Genomic DNA, 23,403 nt, shown 5'->3' with positions numbered 1-23,403 from the left:
ACCATATTTTACTATTTTGGTTTCTTATACAAAATATGATCTTAAGTGAGGATCTGACTTTAATTTTTTCCCCCAAATAGCCACAAATCACATAGCATCATTAAAAAAATGCTTCAGTTTTTCATATACTAAAATTCTTTTCCATGTAATAAATTCGTATGTATAACTTAAAAAAATTGTTCTGTGCCATAGGTCTCCTTACTAATTCCTAATCTCTTTATTAGTTCCTAAGATCTCCTTTCTAATTCCTAGGAATGTTTTAATAATTGTGGGGTTTATGGTATATTTTATTATATGGTAGATCAAATAAATGTCCCCTCATTATTCCATTTTTTAAGAATATTCTTGGCTTCCTCGAGATGAATGTTAGAATGATTTTTCAAAGTTTCAAAAATATCTGCTGGGTTTTTTTATTAGAATTTCATTAAACCCATAAATTAGTTTAGGAAGGATAATTGATTTTCCTATCCAGGATCATGGTAGGTCTTTTCCTTTATTCAATTTAAAAATATTTCTCTGTAAACTATAATATTCTATATAAGGGTCCAATATATTTTATATTTAATTATAGATTTTATAGATTTTCTTTGAGGAATATGGGGTAGGTTGTGGGGGGAGAATATTAGCCTTACTTTGAATGTTCCTAACTCTAGTTTTCCCACTCTTTTTATACTGCTACTTTTAATAATGGAAAGTTACTTAAGGACTTAATTATCAACCTATAGCAGAACAAACTATCCAATACATATGAGGATCCCCAGATTATAGTATCATGAAGAACAAGTTTCCAACTTTTAAGACACCAAATTAGATGAGTTCTTATTTTTTAATTTTTTAATTTTTTTTTTTTTTTTTTTTTTTTTTTTGAGAGAGAGAGAGAGAAACAGAGTGCAAGTGGGTGAGGGGCAGAGAGAGAGGGAGACACAGAATCTGAAGCAGGCTCCAGGCTCTGAGCTGTCAGCACAGAGCCCCATGTGGGCTGGAACTCCAGAGCCAGGAGATCAAGCCCTGAGGCAAAGTTGGACACTTAACCCACTGATCCACCCAGGCACCCCAGGTGTCTTCTTAATTGCCTACCCAGCCCAGACCCTTTTAGCCAAGCAGGGCATTGATGATTTTTTTTTTCCTCCTAATTTTCTTGTGAATGCATAGCTGTTATCATCAGTGACTATTTACTTCCAGTTCTTTGAGGCATTTTCAAGAGAATTGGAATATATTCACCAACATCAGCATCAAAAGTCTGTTCCTGGGTTGCCCATCAACTTCTTGAGTGCTCCATCAGTGTTACTCGGTGGGTCTTTTTTCATTCTTACATTCCAAGCCTCCCATCTCTCTGCAGTCATCTCCTTCCTGTTTGTCCACAGCAGTACCTTTCACATTTACCATAGCCAGAGTGATCTTCCTGAAACTCAAATCTGATCCTGATACTCCCTCATTTGTTTAGACACAGGATAAATCCAACAAATATATGTGAAGAAAGAGCCAGCTGTATTTTGCAATATTATGTTGGGTACTAGTCCTACAAAGATAAATGGGAGCTGAACTTGTACCTAGTTGTTAAGGGGGAGAGACCAGACTTGTTAGCATCATAGGCTAGCAGCTAGTGACCTGACCAGCCTGACTTCCTGTCATTCCCTTACCTGTCCTCTAACATCCAGTCATGTTGGACTTCTGAGAACACACCACCTTGCTTCTACCTTGCTTTGCTCAGGCTGTTCTTATGTCTGGCCTGCTCTTCATGGCAAAATCCTACCCTTCTTTCAATGCCATATTCAGTATCATGTGCAGTATAAAGCTTTTCTCAATGTTTATCTCTCTTATAACACCACAGAAGGTAGAGCTAACTGCTCCCTTGACTTGCTGTCCCACAGCAATTAGTTTGTACGAGTAGTACAGCAACAGAAACTCTGATAGCTGATGGTCTCTGGGTCTTTCTTCTTGGCTTTAGGGTGGTTGTAGTATGGCAGAGGCCCCTGGTCAGTCGCTTTTGATACCTGCTTCATCATATTCTCTTACAAATAGGCATGAAATGCTCAAGTCTGAGAGGAAGCCAACAAGCAAAGAAGGCAAATTGCTAGTATTTTCTCAAGGCAAGAATTCAACTTATTATTATTTATTTATTTATTTATTTTGCATCTTAGAGTTCTACTGTACTTCTTGGCCTCAGTGAAAACAGCTTGGAGGCAGCATAGAATCCTTGAAAGAGGGTAGGGCTTGGAGTCAGAGAACCTGGGTTTAGTCCACACTAGCTCTATGAATTTGAGCAAGTCACATAACCTCTACCAGATTCAGCCTTCTGCACCATAAATCAGAAATATTCACTACGTTCCAGGTGGTTTTGAGGCTATGTGAAATTATATCTACAAGAAGCTAAAAAACATCTTATAATGATAAATCACTATAAATGTTAGTGTTATTTTTATTATGGTTATTTTATATGTAAATTAAGACAATTTTACATAAAATATTTCTATTTTCAAAATTTTCCAGCTTGTATTTATTGCTTTGCTTCGTCATGCCCTGCTTCCCAAGAAGTGCTACTAAGAGGGGTGGCATAACTCCATAAAAATGGGCTGTTTGGGATGTCTGGAGACACTCTTTCTCCAGCCAGGAGAGAAGTTAGTAATTCGTATAATGGAATCAATAATAACCATCTTACCAAGCAAAAGAGTTTTGAGAATTATAAGAAATAACACATGTGAATGGCTGGTACTAAGTACGTACTCATTCCCTTCAATCTCCATTTACATTTTGGTCTTACCCATCAAACCAATTCCATTCCTTGATCACGCCTATGTTCCATTTCCCATATTCTTGCTCCTGGACTACTAAATGGTACTGGAGAAAACAGACAAAGCCGTACAGACAAGAACCAAGCTGCCACCTCCTCCCCTTCCCCTCCTCTCCCATACTCTTTCTCCTATCGACCCCATCTCCCTCTCCTTCTTTGTCATCTTTTATAAAGTTCACTGCAATGCTAAACAGCAGTACTGGCATCCTCTCTCTCTCTCTTTCAGTCCTGCAAAGATTAAGTACTCTTCCACCATCATGACAAAGCAGAGCCTCTGTTTGGGCAGCACATGGCAACCCCTTTGCCATGTGTCTCCCTGCCAGATTGTGCTGGGATAGGGTGGGATAGGACCTTCTTGACAAAACACTGTCTCCCTTCTTAGCGAAAGAGTTCTTTGGTTATGATGTATTGATGGAAGAGTGCTTCTGTCTGAAGAAGAGTTCCCCTCCAGGGTCTCAGGGTTGAAAGGAATATCTTGAAGAACTGAGAAACTCCTTTTGATTTCCTGTATCTGGGTGTAACTGTCTCAAATAGTAACAATGGCTTTGACAGCAGATGGCCTCAGAACATGTGGATGGAGATAACGGAGACAAGTAGGTAGTTGGGTCATTCACAGACTTGAAGTTTATGACACCTTGTGGCATCTGTGGGGCCTTGTATGCTTCTTCCCAGTTCTTTGGTTTTGGTAGAAGCATAGAAGGATGGGGGATTAATAAAGCAAGGCTTTGCTGTGTGTTTTGTGAGGAAACAGGTCTGGTTTCCCTTTTGAGCTGAGCAAATGTCAGATGACACTCAGTCCTCTACTTCACTGCTTCAGAAATAGTTAGATGTCTCTGTGTTATATGTAAGTGATGAATCACTAAATTCTACTCCTGAAACTAACATAACGCCGTATGTTAACTAACTAGAATTTAAATAAAAACTTGAAACACTAAAAAAAAAAAAAAGATTTCTCTGTGTGGTATTCAGTTTTCTACACTCAGATAGGCATGGCAGCCATCCCTGGGGTGTATTTGATAGTGCTTTATACTTACATAACTAAATTGGGTTTTGCCATGCTCTCTTCAGAAGGAGAGGACTAAGGTTTTTCAAAGGCATCTATCTATTGTGGTATCATTCTGGGAAATGTTACTGTTTATTTGTTTCCTAGCAGATTTCAGAGTCTTCAGAGAATAGAAAATGGGAGAGAGAAATTTTGTTCATCGGGAAAGTGATGTGGAAGCCATCAGGCAAGGGCTTGGGAAGACAGACATAGAGACCATGCTGTACTGGGGTCTTGATTTCTAGATGGTAAAGGACATGTGGAGAGCTGAAAGTACCCTTACCTTCACCTTCTGTATACTTTAACTTGTAGTAACTCCAGATAGGCCATAATTGTGGCTGTGGACTCTCAGCCCAAAGATTGGCCTGATCTATGTCTCAGCTTATTTTATTTGTTCTTTCTGTTCCTTATAGATTCATGAAGGTGGCAGGAAGCACAGTGGATGCAGTTACCTGGCAACAGTAGGTATTCACCATTTTTGCTCTTACTTATTATCAGCTACTGTGAAATGAGAGATAATAAGTTGTTACGAAGTTTATACCTGACATCTAATAAGCCACTCTCTATCCTCCAAGAGAAAAAGTTAAAACTAACTCCAAAGCTGTTCTTATGATGCATACTATCTCATGGGAATATAATTTTGTTTTGTTTTTGCAATTTTTTTTTTAAAAAACACTAAAAGCTCAGCTATTATGGACACTTTTAAATTAATATGTCATCAGTGAACAGGTAATGGGAATCTGAGCATGCCACCACTCATCTGAGCTTTTCCTTGAGAATAAATTTCCTTAAGAGAGGAAGTAGTGTTCAATAGTCAACATATCATGTGAAAAATAGCAACACTTCATTATGGTAATGGCAGTGGTGTTAAATAGTGCCTAGAGTGTTACTAACATGAAGCAATTTTAAAAAATGGAATATGAAGGGAATGAAATAGCCTCAAGAGAAGATAAACCCCAGTATTCCAGGAAGAAGCTTACAGTGGGAAAGACCTGTTACCTTAAGGGTATCTTGATTTGTAAAGATAATTATCAGATACATAAATTAATTTTAAGTTTCCTTATGGTATTTGTGCTGGCATGTCAGTATCTCACAATGTCTCACCAATTTTTTACTGGAATCTTGCCCTTCCTTTTTGTAAGAAATCTATCCCACAGCATCTTCCAGGTCATCTCTCATCTAATGTAGTCCCCACGGCTCAGACATGTGCTCCTATTCTGGGCCCTCATAGCTGTCAACTATGACCACCTTTCTCAGTGACTCTAAACCTACCTGCCTAACACATTTACTTCCTCTGTTTTAAGTGGTCACAGTATCCTTTGGGATGCATGACAGTTGTGAAAGCAAGAACAGTGGATGAAATCTTCATTAATTATCCCAAAAGGATTTTTGACTGTTAGCAATCAATAACTTCAATCATAATGGAAAATATTTTATTAGCATTTGTACTTAGTTTCTCTAAACATCAAGTTCTAAAGGTTTCCAGAAATTTTTATCCTCCTTCAGTTTGTTTTGTGAGTCATGGATTGAGTAGGTCTAAGGATCTTGTCTTCCCCATGTTTAAAACCCCTCAGTGGCTTCCCTTTGCACTTAGACAAAAGGCCAAACTCTCTACTCTGTCCTATAAGGAAGGTGCCTTGTGTTTGACCTCTGCTGCTTCTAGTAGTTTGACCTCTAGTACCACCCTAACCTTACTAATTCTGTCCCAACACCATAATGGTCTTTCATTTTTTAGAAGGTTCACATGCATGTCTTCCTCAGGATCTTTGTATGTGCTATTGTCTCTGCCTAGAATGCTGTTGTCCTATTTGTTTATGTGGCTAGCTCCTTCTCATCTCTAAATACTCAACTGACATGTTATCTTCTTTGAGAGGCCTTCCCTGATGATCCTATCTGAAACAGATTGTGTTTAATTTTCTTTCTTAGCTCTTTTTTTTCCATGGTACTTTATGCAACTTATATTTTTCTCTTAATTTATTATTGTAATTTGTGTGTTTTTCTGTTCCACCAGAATATCATTTAGTTCCAAAATGCTTATTTAGTCTATTGTTTATTGGGCCTTTACTGAGAGAAGATAACAATAGTGATGATCATAATGTGGCAGGAACTGTTGTAAACCTTTTATGCCTTACCATAACTGATCTTCACAGCAACCAAATGAGTTTGGGGATACTTTTATCTCTTACATAACTTAAAGGAAGTTGTAGAAAATCCAAACATTACACAGTAAATGGCAGATTGTGAACTTAAAGTTGAGTCTGTCTCACTCCAAGGGCTATTCTCTTAACTGTTACTACTTTGATTACACAACAATGCTTTTTTTACTGAAAACATTACATTCTACTGGGCAATTCAAATTCTCTTCACTGTCTTTAATCAAAGGCTATCTGGATAATGTAGTGTAAAGGCTGGAGCTTGAAGAATTTGCAGTGTTTATAAGGAGAAATTAAGAGATCAGTGTATGAAAACTATTGGGTAAGAATGTAAGGCTTACTCAGTTACTATGACTGACAAGGAGGATTGGAAAAAGTTTTTCTTCCATATTCAAACACTTTCCATAGCACAAATGGAATGAAGTGAGCACAGTATTTTGTTTATAGTGGAGAAATAAAATTTTTATAAATATATTTTGTTTATTAGCTATTTTTAAAATATTGGCCACTTCTCAAGATAAATGTCATGTGTTTGCAACTACTCTAAAAATACCCCCCAAAGCAGGCAAGGGGTTGTGTTTCTTTTGGCTCCAGGACTAGCACTCATCTGGGGACAACCAGTAGCACCTGGAATCCACCATTTATCCCTTCCAGCCATAGTTTTCAATCAAGACTTGGAGTAGTCATGGAACAATTCCAGGAAATCCTGGCCAGGAGAATTCAATGAAAATTAAAGCCAAATACCATGTTTCTCTAACCCTGAGAAATGTCGAGGTGAATTTCTTAATAATGTAAAGAAATCAAGAGTCATTATCAGAAAAAATTAAAAGAACATAGAATTTGCCAATATATATCGATATATAGGTAGCCAAAAGAATCAATTCAGTACTGGAATATTGAGCTTGGAGCTTGAACAAGAACCCTGATCCGAAGTAATAAATAAATAGGTCTATATAGTTAGCCTGTTTTGATTTGAAAGTTCATGCTTTTGGATTTTGAGTAGAAGATACATGACTTAATGATTGGTTCTGCCCAACCCAGCAAGAGTTACTGGGATGAAGCTCCAACTACAGAAGTAGTGCAGTAGTTTGTATCAGTTATCAGTGCTAAATCTGGACCAAATAAATAATAAATAAATAATACACACACACGCACGTGCACACACACACACACACACACACACACTGGAGAGCGACCAAAAGGCAGCAAAAACTGGAAAAAGTTATTCAATCCTTGAAAGAAGTGAATGATACTAGTGAGATCTGTGGTTACTTAAGAATCCATGCAGTATGTTGTGGCTAAAACTCAAACAAAATACATGATTATATTGGTTTGAGATCTCAGAAGGAATCAGAAGGTAGAAATCTCAGAAAGAAGGAGCTATGGGCAAAACACCAAATATGCACATAAACTTCCTTCAGATCTTTGCCTGATCCATGAAATGTGCATATTCAAGGGAGACTCCAAGGAGCCTGGTAGAAAATAACAACTGGAAACCTGAAAAAGTTGAAGAGTGATTTCAGCTGCAATCTGTCACATGAGGGACAGCTTGGAACTTGAATTTCACAGATTTAGAGAGACTTGATAAACACCTTGTGCTTTCCAGTGAAAATTAGGAGTTATGCCTCATGAGGAAAGTCTTGTCCTGGGACAAAGGATTTTCCCTAATTCTAATGTATAGCCAAAGCAGATTCACCCTAACAAAGCGTAAACTGAAGCTGCCACAAGTTGGATGATCAGCCGTTCATCCAACTTCCTGCTAGATCCAAAACAAACACTCTTCTGTTTCTATAAAATATCATCCACACTTCACAGTATACAATTAAACAATTACTAGATATGCAAAGAAACAGAAAAATGTGACCCATGGCCAAAGAATGAGCAATAAATAGAAACCCTGAGATAACTTAGGTAATGGAATTAGCCCCACACTGGGCCCTCTGCTGTCAGAGCAGAGCCCGCTTCAGATCCTCTATCTTCCTCTCTCTCTGCCCCCCCCCCACAGCTCTCCCTCTCTTTCTCTCTCTCTTTCTCTCACTCTCTCTCTCAAAATAAATAAATAAACATTAAAAAAATAAAGAATGTTCATAGCAGGCAAAAACTAGAAACAACCCAGGTGTCCATCAGCAACAGAATAGATTAAACAAGCTGTTGTGTATTCATACAAAGGAATGTGCCTCAGCAAGGTCAAAGAACAAACTAATGATATACTCCACAACATGGATGAATCTCAGAGTCATTATGCTAAGTGGAAAAAGCCTTATATTAAAAAGAACATTTCTATATTGCAATTATATGAAGTTTTAAAAATTAGAACATTGCTTTTATAGGTTGTAGAGGGTAGGGATATGGATTGAGAGGGAAGGGCACATGAGGAATTTTTTTGGGATGATTGTAATCTTGATAGGGGATTTGGGTACATAGGAATGTGCATTTGTTAAAATTCATCAAATGGCATTCTTAAGATTTGTGCATATCATTATATATGTAAAATTTACTTAAGAAAAAGAACTATAAACAGATGTTAACTCTAGTTAACAATATGCCTGATAAAGTGTTGTCTACAACTTACTTTGAAATGCTTAAAAACATAAAATGGATCAATGAATGGATAGAGTGATAGATTGATAAATGTGAGATAGAGAAAGTGTAGTAAAATGTTAATTGTAGAACCTAGGTGGTAGACCTACGGTTTTCACTATACATTTTATATATATATATATATATATATATATATATATATATATATACACACACACACACACACACTATATACACTATATATTTCTACCTGTCTCTGTTAGAAATTTTTTATAATAAAATATTGTGGAAAACCCTAAATTGTTAAACTAAATAATGGTATCTATTATATAATATAATAAATTGCTGTGAAAATATTTATGTGGAAAACATAAGAATTGGGAAAATGCTTTTGTTAAGTGAATAAAGTAAAATATAAAATATACAAATCATACTTCAATAATATATAAAAATTCACATAAACCCAAAAGGCACTAATAGGTTAATAGTGTTTATCTTGAGATGTAGGGAGTATTGAGACTCTTTTATTCCCATTTTTACTTTTCTATTTTTCTGTAATAAGCACATATTGCATTTTTGTTTATAATAGAAACCATCAGTACCCAGCTCCACCCTTCTCACCCCCATATTCACCTCTCCAGAAACAAATGTCACAATTTTAGCCACTTCTATTTGTTTCCATATTTCTAAACAACAGTCTGATGCTGCTATGTCTTGATTTTTTTTCCAGTTCAAATATTATCTATAAACTTCCTACTATGGAATATGAGAATTTAGCTCTCATACCTCTCTAGCTCTTCATACGCTGAAATACTTTACTTTCCCCATCTTCCAATATTTTATATCGAAGTATTGGTTAGATCAGAGTTCAGCATTCACATTTTTATTACTATGTAAATATGACTCACAGCAGAGAATGTAGTGTGCTATGGTTATTTTCTTTCTTTCTTTCACAACTTCCTGTTTTCCCTGGAGCTAATAACTGTCTCTTTTTCATTCACCTAGTTTCCTATTAATCTATCCCTAATTCATCCCTAAACTCTGTACCAGAGGGGTAAACCTCCTCTCTCTCTCTCTCTCTCTCTCTCTCTCTCTCTCTCTCTCTCTCTCTATCCAGACACCCCAGGTAGCCATCAGTTTCATCTTGTCCTTGTCCTGCTGTCCTGAAGCCATCCCTCCTCTGATCCCATCTGGACTGGGTTGATCTCAGTGCTTCCTGCACAGCTGTTGTCCTGGGATCTCCCTTCACCATCATCGTAGGGATTCCTTTTGACTCTCTTTATTTATTGGATCCATGCCTTTTTTTGAGGTTTACTCCCTCATTTTGGTGGAACATTTTTTTTTTCTAGGAACTTCCTGAGAAAAGATAAATGAGGGGTAAACATGTTGAGACCTTGTATTAGAGTTTGATTTATATTTTGGATGCATACAGATTTCCCTCAGATTTTGATGCTTTAATTCCATTTTATTCTAGTTTTTCCTGTAACTGTTGAGAAATCCAATGCCTTTTTAATCTCCAGTTCTTTTATTTGCCTTGTTTTGTTTTTTTTTTTTTCTCTCTCTTGGTGCATTTAAGATCTTTTCCTTGTCCCCAGTGATCCTTTTTGCAACTGTCTTTATATTCTGTTCACTAGATGTAGATCCTCTCAATCTGAAATTCATACCCTTCAGTTTGGGAAATTTTCTTGATCTTTTTTTCTTTGATAATTTTCTTCATTTTATTTTTTGTGTTTTCTCTTTCTGGAACTTCTGCTAGTCAGATATCAGGACTCCTCAAATAGTACTCTAATTGTTATATATTTTCTCTCCTTTCTTTTTCTTCTGTTTTCTGATAAATCTACTTAATCATCTAAATTTTCTGTTGACATTTTCATTTCTGTTATCATATATCTAATTTCCAAAAGCTCTTTTTGTTCCTCAAGCCTTCCTGTTAATGACCTCTCCTTTACTTATTTACTTATTTCTGGATGCAGTTATCTTCTGTTTTCTCTCTGAGGATATCAACTTTAGGTGTTTGTTTATTTTGCTCCTTTTCTTCTTTTCTATTCCTTCCCTCCCCACCTTCATCCCTCCCTCTTTTCCTTCCTTCTTTTGTTTCTTTCTTTCTCCAATATTTTTTTTTTATGATTTCTGTATTAAATTGTTTCCTCTATGTTCTTCTCTCCTTCTGCCATTTCTTTATTTTGGTTTTTGTCTTTCACATTAAAGATTTTCCTCAAATGTCAAATGATTCTTGGATCTCTACTCATATTTAAGAAAGAGGCATGTAAAGCTGATTGGACATTTTTGTTTATGGATATTTCTTCTTAATAATGGGGGTCTATGTAGGGTGATCTGGCTGGGTTGTTATATTAGGGTACTCTTAACTGTCTATATCTGTTGGTTTTTTCTCTTATGTAATTTAGTTTTTCCAGAGAAGAATTCTCCCTTCTCTCATCTCAGAAATATAAGTCAGCAGGTATTCTCACATTTGAGGAAGGGGACTAGATATCTTATTGTTTACTATGTAGGCTTTTTACTCCTCTTGTTTGCAGTATGGTTGACCCCACCTCAACTGTGCGTGGTGTCTCCGACTCTGGCTTAACGGCTGATGCGCTGCTTTATCGGAAATGCAACAGTTTCTTAACTGTGTAGGGGGCAGTGGTCCTCCAACATTTTTGTCTCAGAACCCTTTCACTCTTGAAAAATATTGAGTGCCCAAAATAATTTTTAGGAAAATCATATTTATAGATATTTACTATATTAGAATTGAAACAGAAATTTTTTAAATGTTTATTTTAAAATAATAAACCCATTACATTTTTACCATAAAAAATGTATTTTATAAAATAACTATATTTTCTCAAAAACAAAAAAAATTAAGTGAGGAGATTGGCATTATTTTATATTCATGCAGATCTCTTTAATACCTAGCTTAATTGAAGATGTGCAGACATGTCTTCTTATATGTTCTATGGCAATATGTTGTTTGAGTTTAAGAATATGAAGAAAATTTTAGTGTGCCTGGGTGGCTCAGTCAGTTAAGCATCGAACTTCAGCTCAGGTCATGATCTTGCAGTTAATGAGTTTGGGCCCCACATCAGGCTCTGTGCTGACAGCTCAGAGCCCGGAGTCTGCTTCAGATTGTGTGTTTCCTTCTGTCTCTGCCCCTCCCCACTCACTCTCTGTCTCTCTCTCAAAAATAAATAAACATTTCAAGAAAATTAAAAAAAAAAAGATTATGAAGAAAATTTTCCCTCCCAGAGATACGTATCTAGGAAAGGGAGGATTACTTGAATAACCTTTTTCAGATTATTATGGCTATTTTTCTAGATACTACACCAAAATTCAGTTAAGTGATAGTTTCCTAAAGGTTAGTTGTAGTGTGAAATATGAAGCCATATCAGTGAACTTTTCAGACTCCGATGTATAAAAGTATGTTGGTCTTATGTTTTGAATATATCTTTTACCCATGCATGATTCTGTAACATCATGCATTGATCATTTGGAAAAATATTGCTTTACTGAGTTATGTGTTATACAGATCTCCCAAATGCTAACACATTTCATTATGAAACCTAAAAAAAAAAAAAAAAAAAAAAAAAAAAAAAAAAGCACATTCATTAATATCACCACTAACCTAATCAGAAAAGCCTTGTTAAGGTTTGGGAAGCTGACAAGCTCATGATAGCAGGTACAAATATTCTAAAATTCTCATTTTCACCTAACAGCTCAAAATTTATAATCAGCAGCAAGTTCTGATTGTTTTCATTGAAGTGACATGCTTGTTTTGTTCATTTTTGAAAAAAAATATCTTCTAAATACCCAAGTCTGAACAACTAAAATTTGCCTGTCATTCTTTTAATAAAAAAATTGTCCTATGAAAAACATGACCAGTTCAGTTTGCAACTCAGTTGCTGTTGAGGTGAAGTCTTTTATGTTTATTTCTATTTATTCATATAGAATATTTTTTTAAATGTGTACTCAGGTTAAAATTTAATAAAGTTATTAGTTTTATTACTTGATCACAGAAATTATTAAGTGAAATTGCCATTTTTGTTTTATTGCAAGTATGTGACAGTAGTCCCCAGCAGTCTGCTGCTCCTGACTTGATTGTGTACTTTTGTCCACTGTTGCTTTTGTACCATCAGTTCAAATGTCAACATAGTTTTTCCAATACAAATGAGAACCAAATAAGTTATCTAACGCTTTCTATATTTCATCTATCTATATGTAGTGCCAATACACCAAGTATATTTTAGTGTCATTCCCATGAAAGAAGATCTTTATCAATGATTAGTTGGTGTTGACATTAGATGGATACAAGAAAAAAAGCTTCATCTTTAGGCTTATACAGACATTAATATTCTGAGATATTAACTTTGTCTTCACCTTTGCAGCTAGATCTTTAATTTAACAAATTCCTGAATTGTTGAGAAGTGGCACTAGGGTGATTTCTTTCACTAACTTACCGGCTTCATTCAGCAGGCATTCAGTAATGTCGATTGTACAGACTCTGTCAGTCCCTCAGCTATGTGGTGCACCACGTGCAGTATGATAACCTACTCTTTAAGATGCTTTTTATAAATTTAAAATTTAGAGAAGTCTTCAAAATAATTTTAAAATGTTATTGCAACACAAGACAACAAAGTGTTTTTATTTCCATAATCATAAGAAAAACATTAGAATTTATAAATAACTTATTGAATGATGATGGGGTTACACAGGTTACAGAAGGTATAATAGAAAATAGATTATAAAGAATACAGTAGAAGTGTTGAGACCAAACTGAGTTAACTTTTGAAAGCGTATGTACTTATACACCAAAAATATCCCTTAGAAAAGTCTAGAATAGAAAACAAGAAAATATGAGTTATATGTTTCATTAATCACCAAAGCGGTGACACTGTCACATCATATGAACTGTGGAAAACCCCACTATACACTTGTGGGAAAATGATAGTGAACATGGCAAATAATTGTGTAATTATGAAAATAGTTTTGATTTCATGGACCCCCCCCGAAAGGGCCCTGGGGCTTCCCAAGAGTCCCTGGACCACATTTGAACAACCACTGATGTAGCATAAGGGTAGGGATCTGACAATCTAGTTGTTTTTCAATTGCCTGTTTCAGTTCACCTATCCCTTCTATTCCTGATGACACCTTGTGCTTCCAGCTCTGGGGACTGATAGGGAATTCAGCCTCCTCTTCCTTCTGTTTTCTAATAACATCTTTACTGTGATCTTTTTCTGTCCTGTTCTTTGAGACCATGTAGGTGAATGTCCTTTTGGTTTTCTTTCTTCTTTTTTTTTTGGTCGCATTGCCATTGTCTTAGTGGGGTTTTGGGAGAGAATTCAGTAAATACCTGTTGTTGTTTTTAATTTTTTAACATTTATTCATTTATTCATTTTAGAGACACAGAATGTGAGCAAGTGAGGGGCAGAGAGAGAGGGAGACAGAGAATCTGAAGCAGGCTCCAGCCTCTGAGCTGCAGCACAGAGCCCGTCATGAGGCTTGAACTCACAAGCCACGAGATCATGGCCTGAGCTGAGTCAGACACTTAACTGACTGAGCCACCCAGGTGCCCCAGGAAATGCCTGTTTTTAAACCACCATATTTAACCTGAAATTCTGCTGTCTGCTCTATTGTTTCTCTCAGATTGTTTTTTAAGTGAACCTTTTATTGGCAGTCATGAAAAGTGTGCTGAACCATGAAGGGAAAACACTACTAAATAATGTTGTATGCCTGTAATGGTCCACACACTATTTTGGGATATTTTATATATTTTATCTTGTTTCATTCTCACAATCATCTTGGGAAAAAATAATATTCCCATTTTATAAGTAAGTAACCTTTCAGATTATTCTTAGATAAAATTTGAAAATTAATTTCTGAAAAGATATGAAATCCATTTTTAGTATTTGTCAAGTTAGGCAAGCCCAGGTGTTCTCATTGTGTGAGCGATAGCAGAGACCAACAGGATAAAATTCTATGGCTGCATTTCCCAGACATCAGTACTTTTAAGAAGCTCATCAGTTGGTTCTGACATTTAGTAAGGGTTAGGAACTACTGCCCTGGAGCTTTCTAATTGAGCATGAGTAGCCCCTGGGCACTTAAACTGCAGAGAGCACACAGTGTGTGCTTCTAGACCGGCAGCAGCAGCAGCACTTGGGAACTTGTTAGAAATGCAAATTCTCAAACGTTATCCCAGAGCCACTGGCCGGGACCCAGCATTGTGCCCTAATATGCCCTCCGGGTGATGCTGGTCACACTCTAAAGCTGGAAGCCACTGCCATCAAGATTGACTGCCTAGATCTGATCTCTAAGAATGCATTTATTACCAGGGTTTTTGGCATAAAACTTTCTTCAGAAGCTTCTTTTCTGACATGTGGATGGGAGAAAAGATGTAAGAAAAATTAACCTGGGAATTGGCCTTCAGAAAATCCCTGCCCCTTGTAGTCAGAGTTAAAACTTTAAGTCATCTAATTTTCAATAAGTTTTTCTCTTATAGAGAAGTCAGCACTTTTCTCTTGTTGGTCTTAGTCTGCACTTATATATATCATTCCTCACTTCTGCTATTGCAGAAAAACGAAATATGGTGAGTCTACTACAGCTGTAGGCTTAAAGAGATCAATTTTAAGAGATCAATTCTATAATTTAGATTTTTAGCTACATTTAAAAGCATAAAAATGAACATTAAAAAAAGTCATTGCAAGTGCAACTATAGATTTGCCTACAATATAAGTAAATGTGAGCAAAATGACTCTGAGAATAGCATCTATTGGAAATTCACGGGTAATGGGACATTAGAATGACTTAAGCAGAGATTCTGTTTAAAAGGAAAAATTGAAGGAATCCATCATATCAATACTCAATTTTAGAGAAAAGAGTGCTAATGAAATGTGGACCCTATTTAGAAAAAATATAGAAGCAAGATTTAACAATGTAAGTGAATCATAAGAGTGTTTTAAGAGTGTTAAAACTTATTTAAAACACTATTTTGGAAGCAAATAACCTATGGAGCTGTGCATTATGGTTTGTTAGAAAGAACAAGGGCTTTGAAGTCAAACAGTCCTGGACAAAATCCCTCTGACCCTTAGTAGATTTGTGGCCTTGAGGAAGAAGTAAATCCTTCAGAGGGATCCTTCAGTTTTCCCATCTATTAAGTGGAGCTAATGCCTACCTCACAGAACTATTGAGAAGGCTAGGTGAGGCATGCATGAAAAGCACTTTGCACAGTACACTCAATAGGTTGAGCTCTTACAAATGTGAGTTCCCTTCTTCCTTCCCCTTCTGTCTTTCTGTGATCCTTCTCCATCTCTCTGTGCTTTTGAAAGTGTCCACTATATACAGATGCTTAGCACATATTCTATTACTGAACATTTTTATAGCATTCTGCAGATGCTCCAAGGCTTTGGCTTATGGTCTTTTCAGCCAAAGGAGGAAACCGGGTGGTTCTGTGGAATAATCCTGTTGTGTTTTATTGATTAATCCATTCAAAACATATTTATTGAGCACCTACCAGGTTCAGGCACTGTGCTAGATACTATGGATACACTAGGGAGAAAGGAGAGACAAGATCCTGCCCCCTGGGGCGCTTAGTAGGAGTCTAGTTAGCAAAGAGTTTATCCTTCTAGTGATCACTTTGGAAACCATGCTTTTTCTCCTTCTTCCAGAAGAGGAGGGAGAATGGGAGAGGTGCTCCTGGTGGAGGAAGTAAGGATGACAATTGGAAGAAAATCCTTGTGGGCTCGAGAGAGCCGTGCTAGACAAATATCTGCTGTAGAGGATTTAAAAAGGAAAGGATAAGCAGGGAAGAAAGCCATAAATGACATATGGAACTGGGCTGCAAACAAAATTAGAGAAAAAGGAAGAGAGAGAAAGGGAACTTTCTAAAGTGAATTGAAAATTCAAAGAGCTCTTTGTGTTAGGAAGACTATATATACACAGCTGCATGTGTGTGGTGTGTTTGTGTGTGTGTGTGCGTGTGTGCATGTGTGTGTATTTAATTTTACTTGAGCATTTTCTGGGGGCAAACTTTATGTGAAGTTCTTTATGGAAGTGATCCGGAGCACAGATTTTGCTGCCTAGCAGACTGCATTCAAATCCTTAGTACCTACTGTTTGTGTGAACTTAAGCATGTTGGTCAGAACCTCATTAGCCTTAATGACTTCTTTTGTAAATTAGGCGTCATACCTATGACACAGGTAGTAGGTTCCTTATCATCAGCCAAAGGGATATTTGTAGCTTTTCTCTCAACCTAATTCTGGAAGGCTATGTAGCCACCATTAGTGGCTCTCTTTACCTCAGCCATTCCCGGGGTAACTGGCTTACATGGCTACTGTTGATTTGGACTACTCCTTTCTCATTTGGAGTGTACACACATATGCAAAACCCCAAAAAAGGCATGGCATTATCTCCAGGTTTCCACAGGTATCTCCTTTGCCTAAGGAGGAAAAGTTTGAAAAACACTGGTCCAGGGCCTTGTGCATAGCTAATAACATCTGTCATTCGTTAAAGCTGCCCAGGCACATTATGTGCATTACATCAAGGGCATCTGTTAAATGTATGGGCATTAAATGGGCTGCTTTTAGAGACTTACGAGGCTTGAAATCCCAGGATCACCCCTTCTATCTTTGTGCCAGGTCCCAATCGTCCTTGTCTCAATCACCCTGGAGCCCACCCTGGGGAAATGCTAGTTGGCAACTTCATGGGAAATGGAAAAGTGTGGATGCCAGCTTCCTCACGCTTACTTTCTTTATTCCTCTGTTAAACAAGTTTTTGGCTAGTCTGGAGTCAGACAGTCTGGTTTTAAATTCGGGCTCTAACACGTTTTTATCATGTCCAAGACCTTTAGCTGCACTGAGTCTTAAATAGGGTTTAAATGAATAAAGGAAGTGCTGGGGGGGGGGGCGGGTGGAGAGCAAACCACAGTATTAAATAGAGTGATCTTCAAGAATGTGACATTTGAGCAAAGATATGAAAGAAGTGAGGGAGTCAGCTAAGCAGACACCCTAAGGAAGTGTGTTCCAGGTGGAAGGGACAGCTAGATCAAGATCTCCAAGGTATGAGTGGGTCTTAGATGTTCTATAATTACCCACCATGGAAGATTGCTCTGAGGATAAATGCGATGACGCATGTAAAGCGTTTAGCATAATACTTACAATCAGGAGTGTTTAGTAACTTTTGATCATATGATTGCTCAATTTTTTTATGGAAGTCACATTTCTAAATGTTCAATATGTTGCAGAATCTTTCAAAATGATTCATCTACATAGCACATGAGTGGAATGGTACCTTTTTGAAACTGGTTTTCTTCCACACATACTCTTGACTTTTATACATACTACTTTGAGGTAAAAAAAATGTATATTTATTGTCTCTGAATAAGTTACTTCCTTGGCAACAGGCATGAAAAAGCTTTAAACTGTGTTATATGAAAATTTTTTGAAGCTAAATGGGAGATGTGACCACTGTTCCCATGTCTCCAGTTCTTTTATCTTTCCTTCATTGTTTATTATCAGAAAGGTTACTACAGTCAAAAGTACAGCCACCTTCTAAGGAGGACTTTCCAATATTTCCAGCCAGCCGAACCATTTTTCCTTTCCACGTCTCTTTTCATTTTAGAAAAAAAAGAATGAAAGATTTTATGTTATTAGAATCCCATTTTGGCTGTCTCAAACTGCAAATCCTTGGAGAAATTGAAGCTCTATATACATAGTGTTCTGTGTGATATATTGTGTGGGGTGAGCATGATGAAAATAAAAGGGAAGAGCACTAACTGAAAGCCTTCCATCTGCCAAACGTTGTTTTAGCTGTTTTATATAAAATTAAATCCCTGAAAGACCTGACTACCTTGCTACTCAAAGTGTGGTCCAGATCAGCAGCATTAGCATCTCCTGGGAGTTGTTAGAAATGCAGACTCTTGGGCCTCAACACAGGCCAGTTACTAAGTCAGAATCTGCATTCTAATAAGGTCCCCAGGTGTTTCATATGCACATTATGGTCTCAGAAGTATTGCCCTGACAAGGCAAAATGAGAGCAGGTATCTTTTCTAAGTACTCACAGCTAATAAGTGATGATCCAGGATTTAACTGAGGTCTGTTCACAGAGAAGAGTGCTTACTCTATCACTATACTATTTCCCTCACCAGTTCTTTTTAATAGGTGTATTTTGTAATCTACTTTATAGAGAAAAAAAGAAATAGATCAGCTTCCCCTTGAACGTACTTTGAAAGCATTTGCCCCGACAGGATGTGTATAAACACCTGGTCCAAAGCAGTGGGCCTAAAAGATGAGAACTGAGTTTGTGTGTGGCTGTGGGTGGATGAATCACATGTTCCTCTGCTCTTCTGAGGTAACCTGCCTTTCTGTTGAATTAGGGAACCCAAGTGTAATTGTTGGCAGGCTTCTCCCCAGATCCTACACTGATGAACAGAAGAATGGGGAAAGGCAGACCATGGCCTGAGGAGATGAACAATCTGGCGTAGAAGTCAGAGAATGTCTTTTTTTATGAGCAAGGAGGTATTTTTATGGTTTGCCTTGAGTGAATAGCCTCTGATGTTGGGAAAACAGACTGGGAACAGCTGGACCACACTTTGGATCAGTTGCCACAACAACTTGATACATTTGTCTCTGGTGTCATTTGATCCCTTTGAGAGCTGTATTACCTCAATGTGGATGTTTGACTTTCAGGCTTACTTTGTGCAGTAAGCACGTCTGTTTGATTGTATTCCTCAGATTACATGGAGTGTTGATTATACTCCTTTGGGAGTTTGGATTCTAGGATTACAGAACATGGTAACCTCACAAGTGACTGGATCCCAGAATCTCATAGAACCATTGTTATATTTACCACCATCAAAACTCTGATTCCCAAGGGCAAACCCTACCTGAATAGCATCTGGGAAAATTATAGAGATATTTGAAGACATCTCCAATTTTCAATTTCTGGTAATATATTCTACATTCTCATCTCAGATGATCTTTGTGAGCAATACTTTTGAAACTTGATATCCGTACAAAAGTTATTATGTTACTATCATTATTTAGTATTTAACCTTTTTCTTGGAAAAATTAAACAAGGAATACTCACCATTTGAAGGTTTGCAAAGTAGAATGGAATGCACGTATGTGATTCCAAGAGCATCTTAATCTTTTCTCTTAAGAGATTTAGAAATGACCAGTCCCTTGATGACAGATTGAGAGTGAGCCTAGCTACTGTCACACTGGAAAGGGCTGAGTGTTCTGTGTGAATCATTTACCCTGACAGACATTTGTTCTCCTTAAGAAAAGTGGCTGCTTTCTCCTCTCTTTGATAAGAAATGGTCAGGCACTTCTGTCCCAGCTCCCAATTAATGGCAGCTGAAACTAGAGGTCCTGATAAACTTCTATTACCATGTCTGTGTCCATCATCATCACCATCACCACCTTCTCTGAAAGCCATAGGCTCTTTTCTAAAACAAAATCTCCTCTGAGAGTTCAAGAAAGCAAAGAACAACAACAACAAAATTTATGTCATTAGAAGCTATGGAGGATGGTTTTGAGCATGTGCAGGATGTAATTTCATTATAGTCTAGAGTTACATGGCTGTTTCTGGGATCAGGGAGTTTCTTAAACAGAATATACTGTTAGATGGCAGCATAACTGTGGTTTTCTGCTGGTATTTTGGTGCGGAGGTGGATGGCTGTTTCCTGTCATTTTTCCTTTGTTCCCCTCTCTATTCCCACTTCATTTCATGTAAATAAAAGGAAACAAAGAATAACAAAAGCACCACCACCAACAAACACTTATGTTAAAGTTCCAAACTTGGCCTATAGAAGTCAAGGAATTCAAATTTTCTATAATTCTTAACAATTCACTTACATTGTAATTAGTATACTTTTTTCAATGCTTGTTCAACTTTTACATAAGATGCTTTAATGTGAATCACATGAAAAATATGGCCAAACGTTATGAACAGTTTAACATTTGCATTTCCTGTTCTGTGTGGGTAATTTTGTAAACCTTGGGGTTAGCCTAACAGACTAGGAGGGGGGTGAAGAGGAAGTTGGCCAGCTGGGTTTGGAAAATGCCCTTCTAGATATCTGGCATGCCCAGAGCGAAGAGATGGGTGATTTCCCAGTGGCACGGGGGACGTTTTTATTTCACGAAGAGCAGAGTTTTGCCATAAGGAGAGCATAAAGCCTCTACTCCAGACAGGGCAAAATCAGTGGTATCACCAGCAGCAGCAATCTTCCTTTGCTTAAGAAAACCAGCCTAGTGAGGGAGCAGTCTATGGGCTGGTGGAACTCAAAATCTCAGGAAGGACCTCTAAATCTAAAGAGATTTCCCAGATCCTTATCCACTTATCACAGGAGCCAAATCTCTAGTGCTGTTTCTTTGGGTATAGGGTACCTTTTAAGGTAATCAATCCTTTTATAATTCTGATGAAAACTATCGATTTTCTTAGAAAAATGCATGTGTATACGCCGAAATACACACACAGTTTTAGACAAGATTTCAAGGCTTTTATGGATTCCTTGAAGCCCATCCTTGGACCTCATAAGGAATCCAAAGACCCTATGTTAAGAACTAGGTTTGGACGTCTCTTCCTCCTGCCCTCACACCACACTACTAACTCATGCCCCCAAGTCCTCATTTAAAATGCTTTTGAAGTAGAACACATAAAGGCCCAAGGATCATAATGTAAATTAACTTATTCTTGTGTAACAAAAGACAGAAAAGGGTTGTGGTTCTTTCTTAGTCCCTCCTCCGTTACTTCACATAGTGTTTTGTATGCGATTAGTGTTCACTAAATCATGAGAGAGAAATGGAGAAGACACACGGAAGACACATATGACTATCTGAAGACATTTTATTTTATCTTATTTTATTTTTCCTGGACCAGAGTTTGGGTGTGAGAGAACAAAAGGCACCGAAATGTTTGTCAAAGATCACGATCCATACAGTTTTATGAATTTCTCCCTCAGATTCATGGGATATTTTTAGCTGGCACATTCTCCTTCCAACACTCCTGGGAATATCTGTAGGAACAAAGCATTTTTCCTGCAGTTGTACTAAGAATTTTAATTAACAGAAAACAATGCACAGCCCAAATATCAGATTTAGTGGACAGATTGCAAAAAGATGCTGATTAATCCGGCACAACCTCATTTTTCAGAATCTATTCAATTAACAGTTGCTTTTTGCTCACTTGCTTCTGTACTCAACTTCAGTTTTCCAAGAGCTACACTGTGAGTGAGTGTAGCAGACAGACAGGAAAATCCTCTTGACTCCCTCCCAGTCTCATCACTTCCTCTTCTCTCCCCTCAGTGCTGTCTCTACTTCCCTTTACTCAGGTTATAATCATTTACTGCCTCCTGGAACCCTCAAGTCATGTGGTAGCTGTTGCTTGTCTCCTGTGCTCTCTGCCCAAGGCACACACATTATTGAAGTTACAATTGCATTGTCTCCAGGAGAAAGGGAATTGATATATTTTTGTAGGAAATTGTTATTTTATTTCACTTCTTTACTTCTCAACTTCTTTGGAACTCTTAGAGCTTCTCAACCCACTCAGTCTTCCCAATGCCCTACCCAATTTTATTTCATTGTTGAATCACTGTCTTTTAAATTGTTGTATTGTTTTGTAGTACAGAAGAAATACCATCCTACTTGAAATCCAGAGATCTTAGGTTTCTACCTATAATCTGCTATTAACAAGTTGTAGAGCCTTAGGCAAATCAATTTAATTTTCTGAGCCTTCACTTCTTCATCTGTAAAATGAGGGTAACATCATATACCTTGTAGCATAATTGTAAGAGAAAAGGGAGATAACACGTTAAAGTATTAGGTTGAGCCATATAAAATTGCCAACGTTGACTGTTCTTGACCCACAAGAAGGGCAATTTCGTGTGGTTCAACCTAATATCAAATACAGACCATTGTAAATGGAGGACATTTGACAAATGTTGAATGTGAATCTGTCTCAACTGGGAGAAAAGTGTCACAATGATAATACAGGGTTGTTTTTCAGAGACCTTCCCCGATCACACTGTAAAACACATGCTTTACTCCTGAAGCACACCTTTAACAAAGTGGTATGGGGAGACAGTTCACGTCTGTTCTATATCACAATTCGCCCCTGAGGATAAAACACGAAATTTCAAGGCCACAGTGTTTTCAGGATCTCCAGAAAAGAATAACTTCAAATACAATACCTTTAAACTTTTCAACAGTCTTACCAAAGTTAGATTGTTATATAATTAATAAAAATTATGTATAGCACATGTATTAAGAGTATTGCTCCTGGAACTCTGCTTTTGGTCAAAACAATATTATTTTATTTTGTAGATGATGAAAAAGAGGTTGTAAAAGGTGAAAGCATTTAATCAGTTTATCTTTATCTATAATAAATGCTTTTATTATTTTCATATGTAATTATTTTATCTGTGTTATCTTTATTATAATTATAACTTTGCTTATAATTTATTATAATACATCTCTACTACTTTATAATTTATATTTATCATTAATTATATAACCATTTAGTATATTTAGTTACTAGCAGAGCATTTATTAGAACCTAGGTTTCTAGAATTTCATGTCTTCTTGTATTTCTTCACTCAGTTGGACACATACTTATTGAGTACCTGCTAGTTGACAGCTCTGTGCTCTTTCTGTTTAGTCCTGTGGTACAGTTTACTGGTTTGTATGCCAGTCGTGCTCTCCACCTGTGCCTGGGTTTACCCTGGAAAGGTCTATCTCTGAAGTTGTTTTTAGTCTGTGAAATTAGGTGCTTAAGCAGAGTCACCTCTAGGTTCCATTTTAGTTTTAGATACAATTCTAAGTAGAAGCAAGACAAGTAATTGCCAAATGTCACTATAATAATGATGCTGCTTTTTCATATTCCACCCAAAG

At 37.0% G+C, this 23,403-nt stretch overlaps 1 protein-coding gene across 2 annotated transcripts in view; it reads left to right on the top strand.

Annotated features, from left to right (window-relative positions):
* Positions 1 to 23,403, top strand: part of HPSE2 (heparanase 2 (inactive)) — a 666,791-nt gene that overhangs the window by 449,945 nt on the left and 193,443 nt on the right. For both annotated transcript variants that reach the window (XM_042960186.1, XM_042960187.1), the window contains exon 6: positions 4,247 to 4,294. In XM_042960186.1, coding sequence (XP_042816120.1) covers positions 4,247 to 4,294 — 48 coding nt within the window. The remainder of the gene's footprint in view (positions 1 to 4,246; positions 4,295 to 23,403) is intronic.

This window comes from Panthera tigris, chromosome D2 (genome assembly GCF_018350195.1).
Source record: "Panthera tigris isolate Pti1 chromosome D2, P.tigris_Pti1_mat1.1, whole genome shotgun sequence".
Lineage (NCBI taxonomy): Eukaryota > Metazoa > Chordata > Mammalia > Carnivora > Felidae > Panthera > Panthera tigris.
Note: the sequence above shows the minus strand (reverse complement) of the source record. Positions and strands in the feature narration are given on the sequence as shown.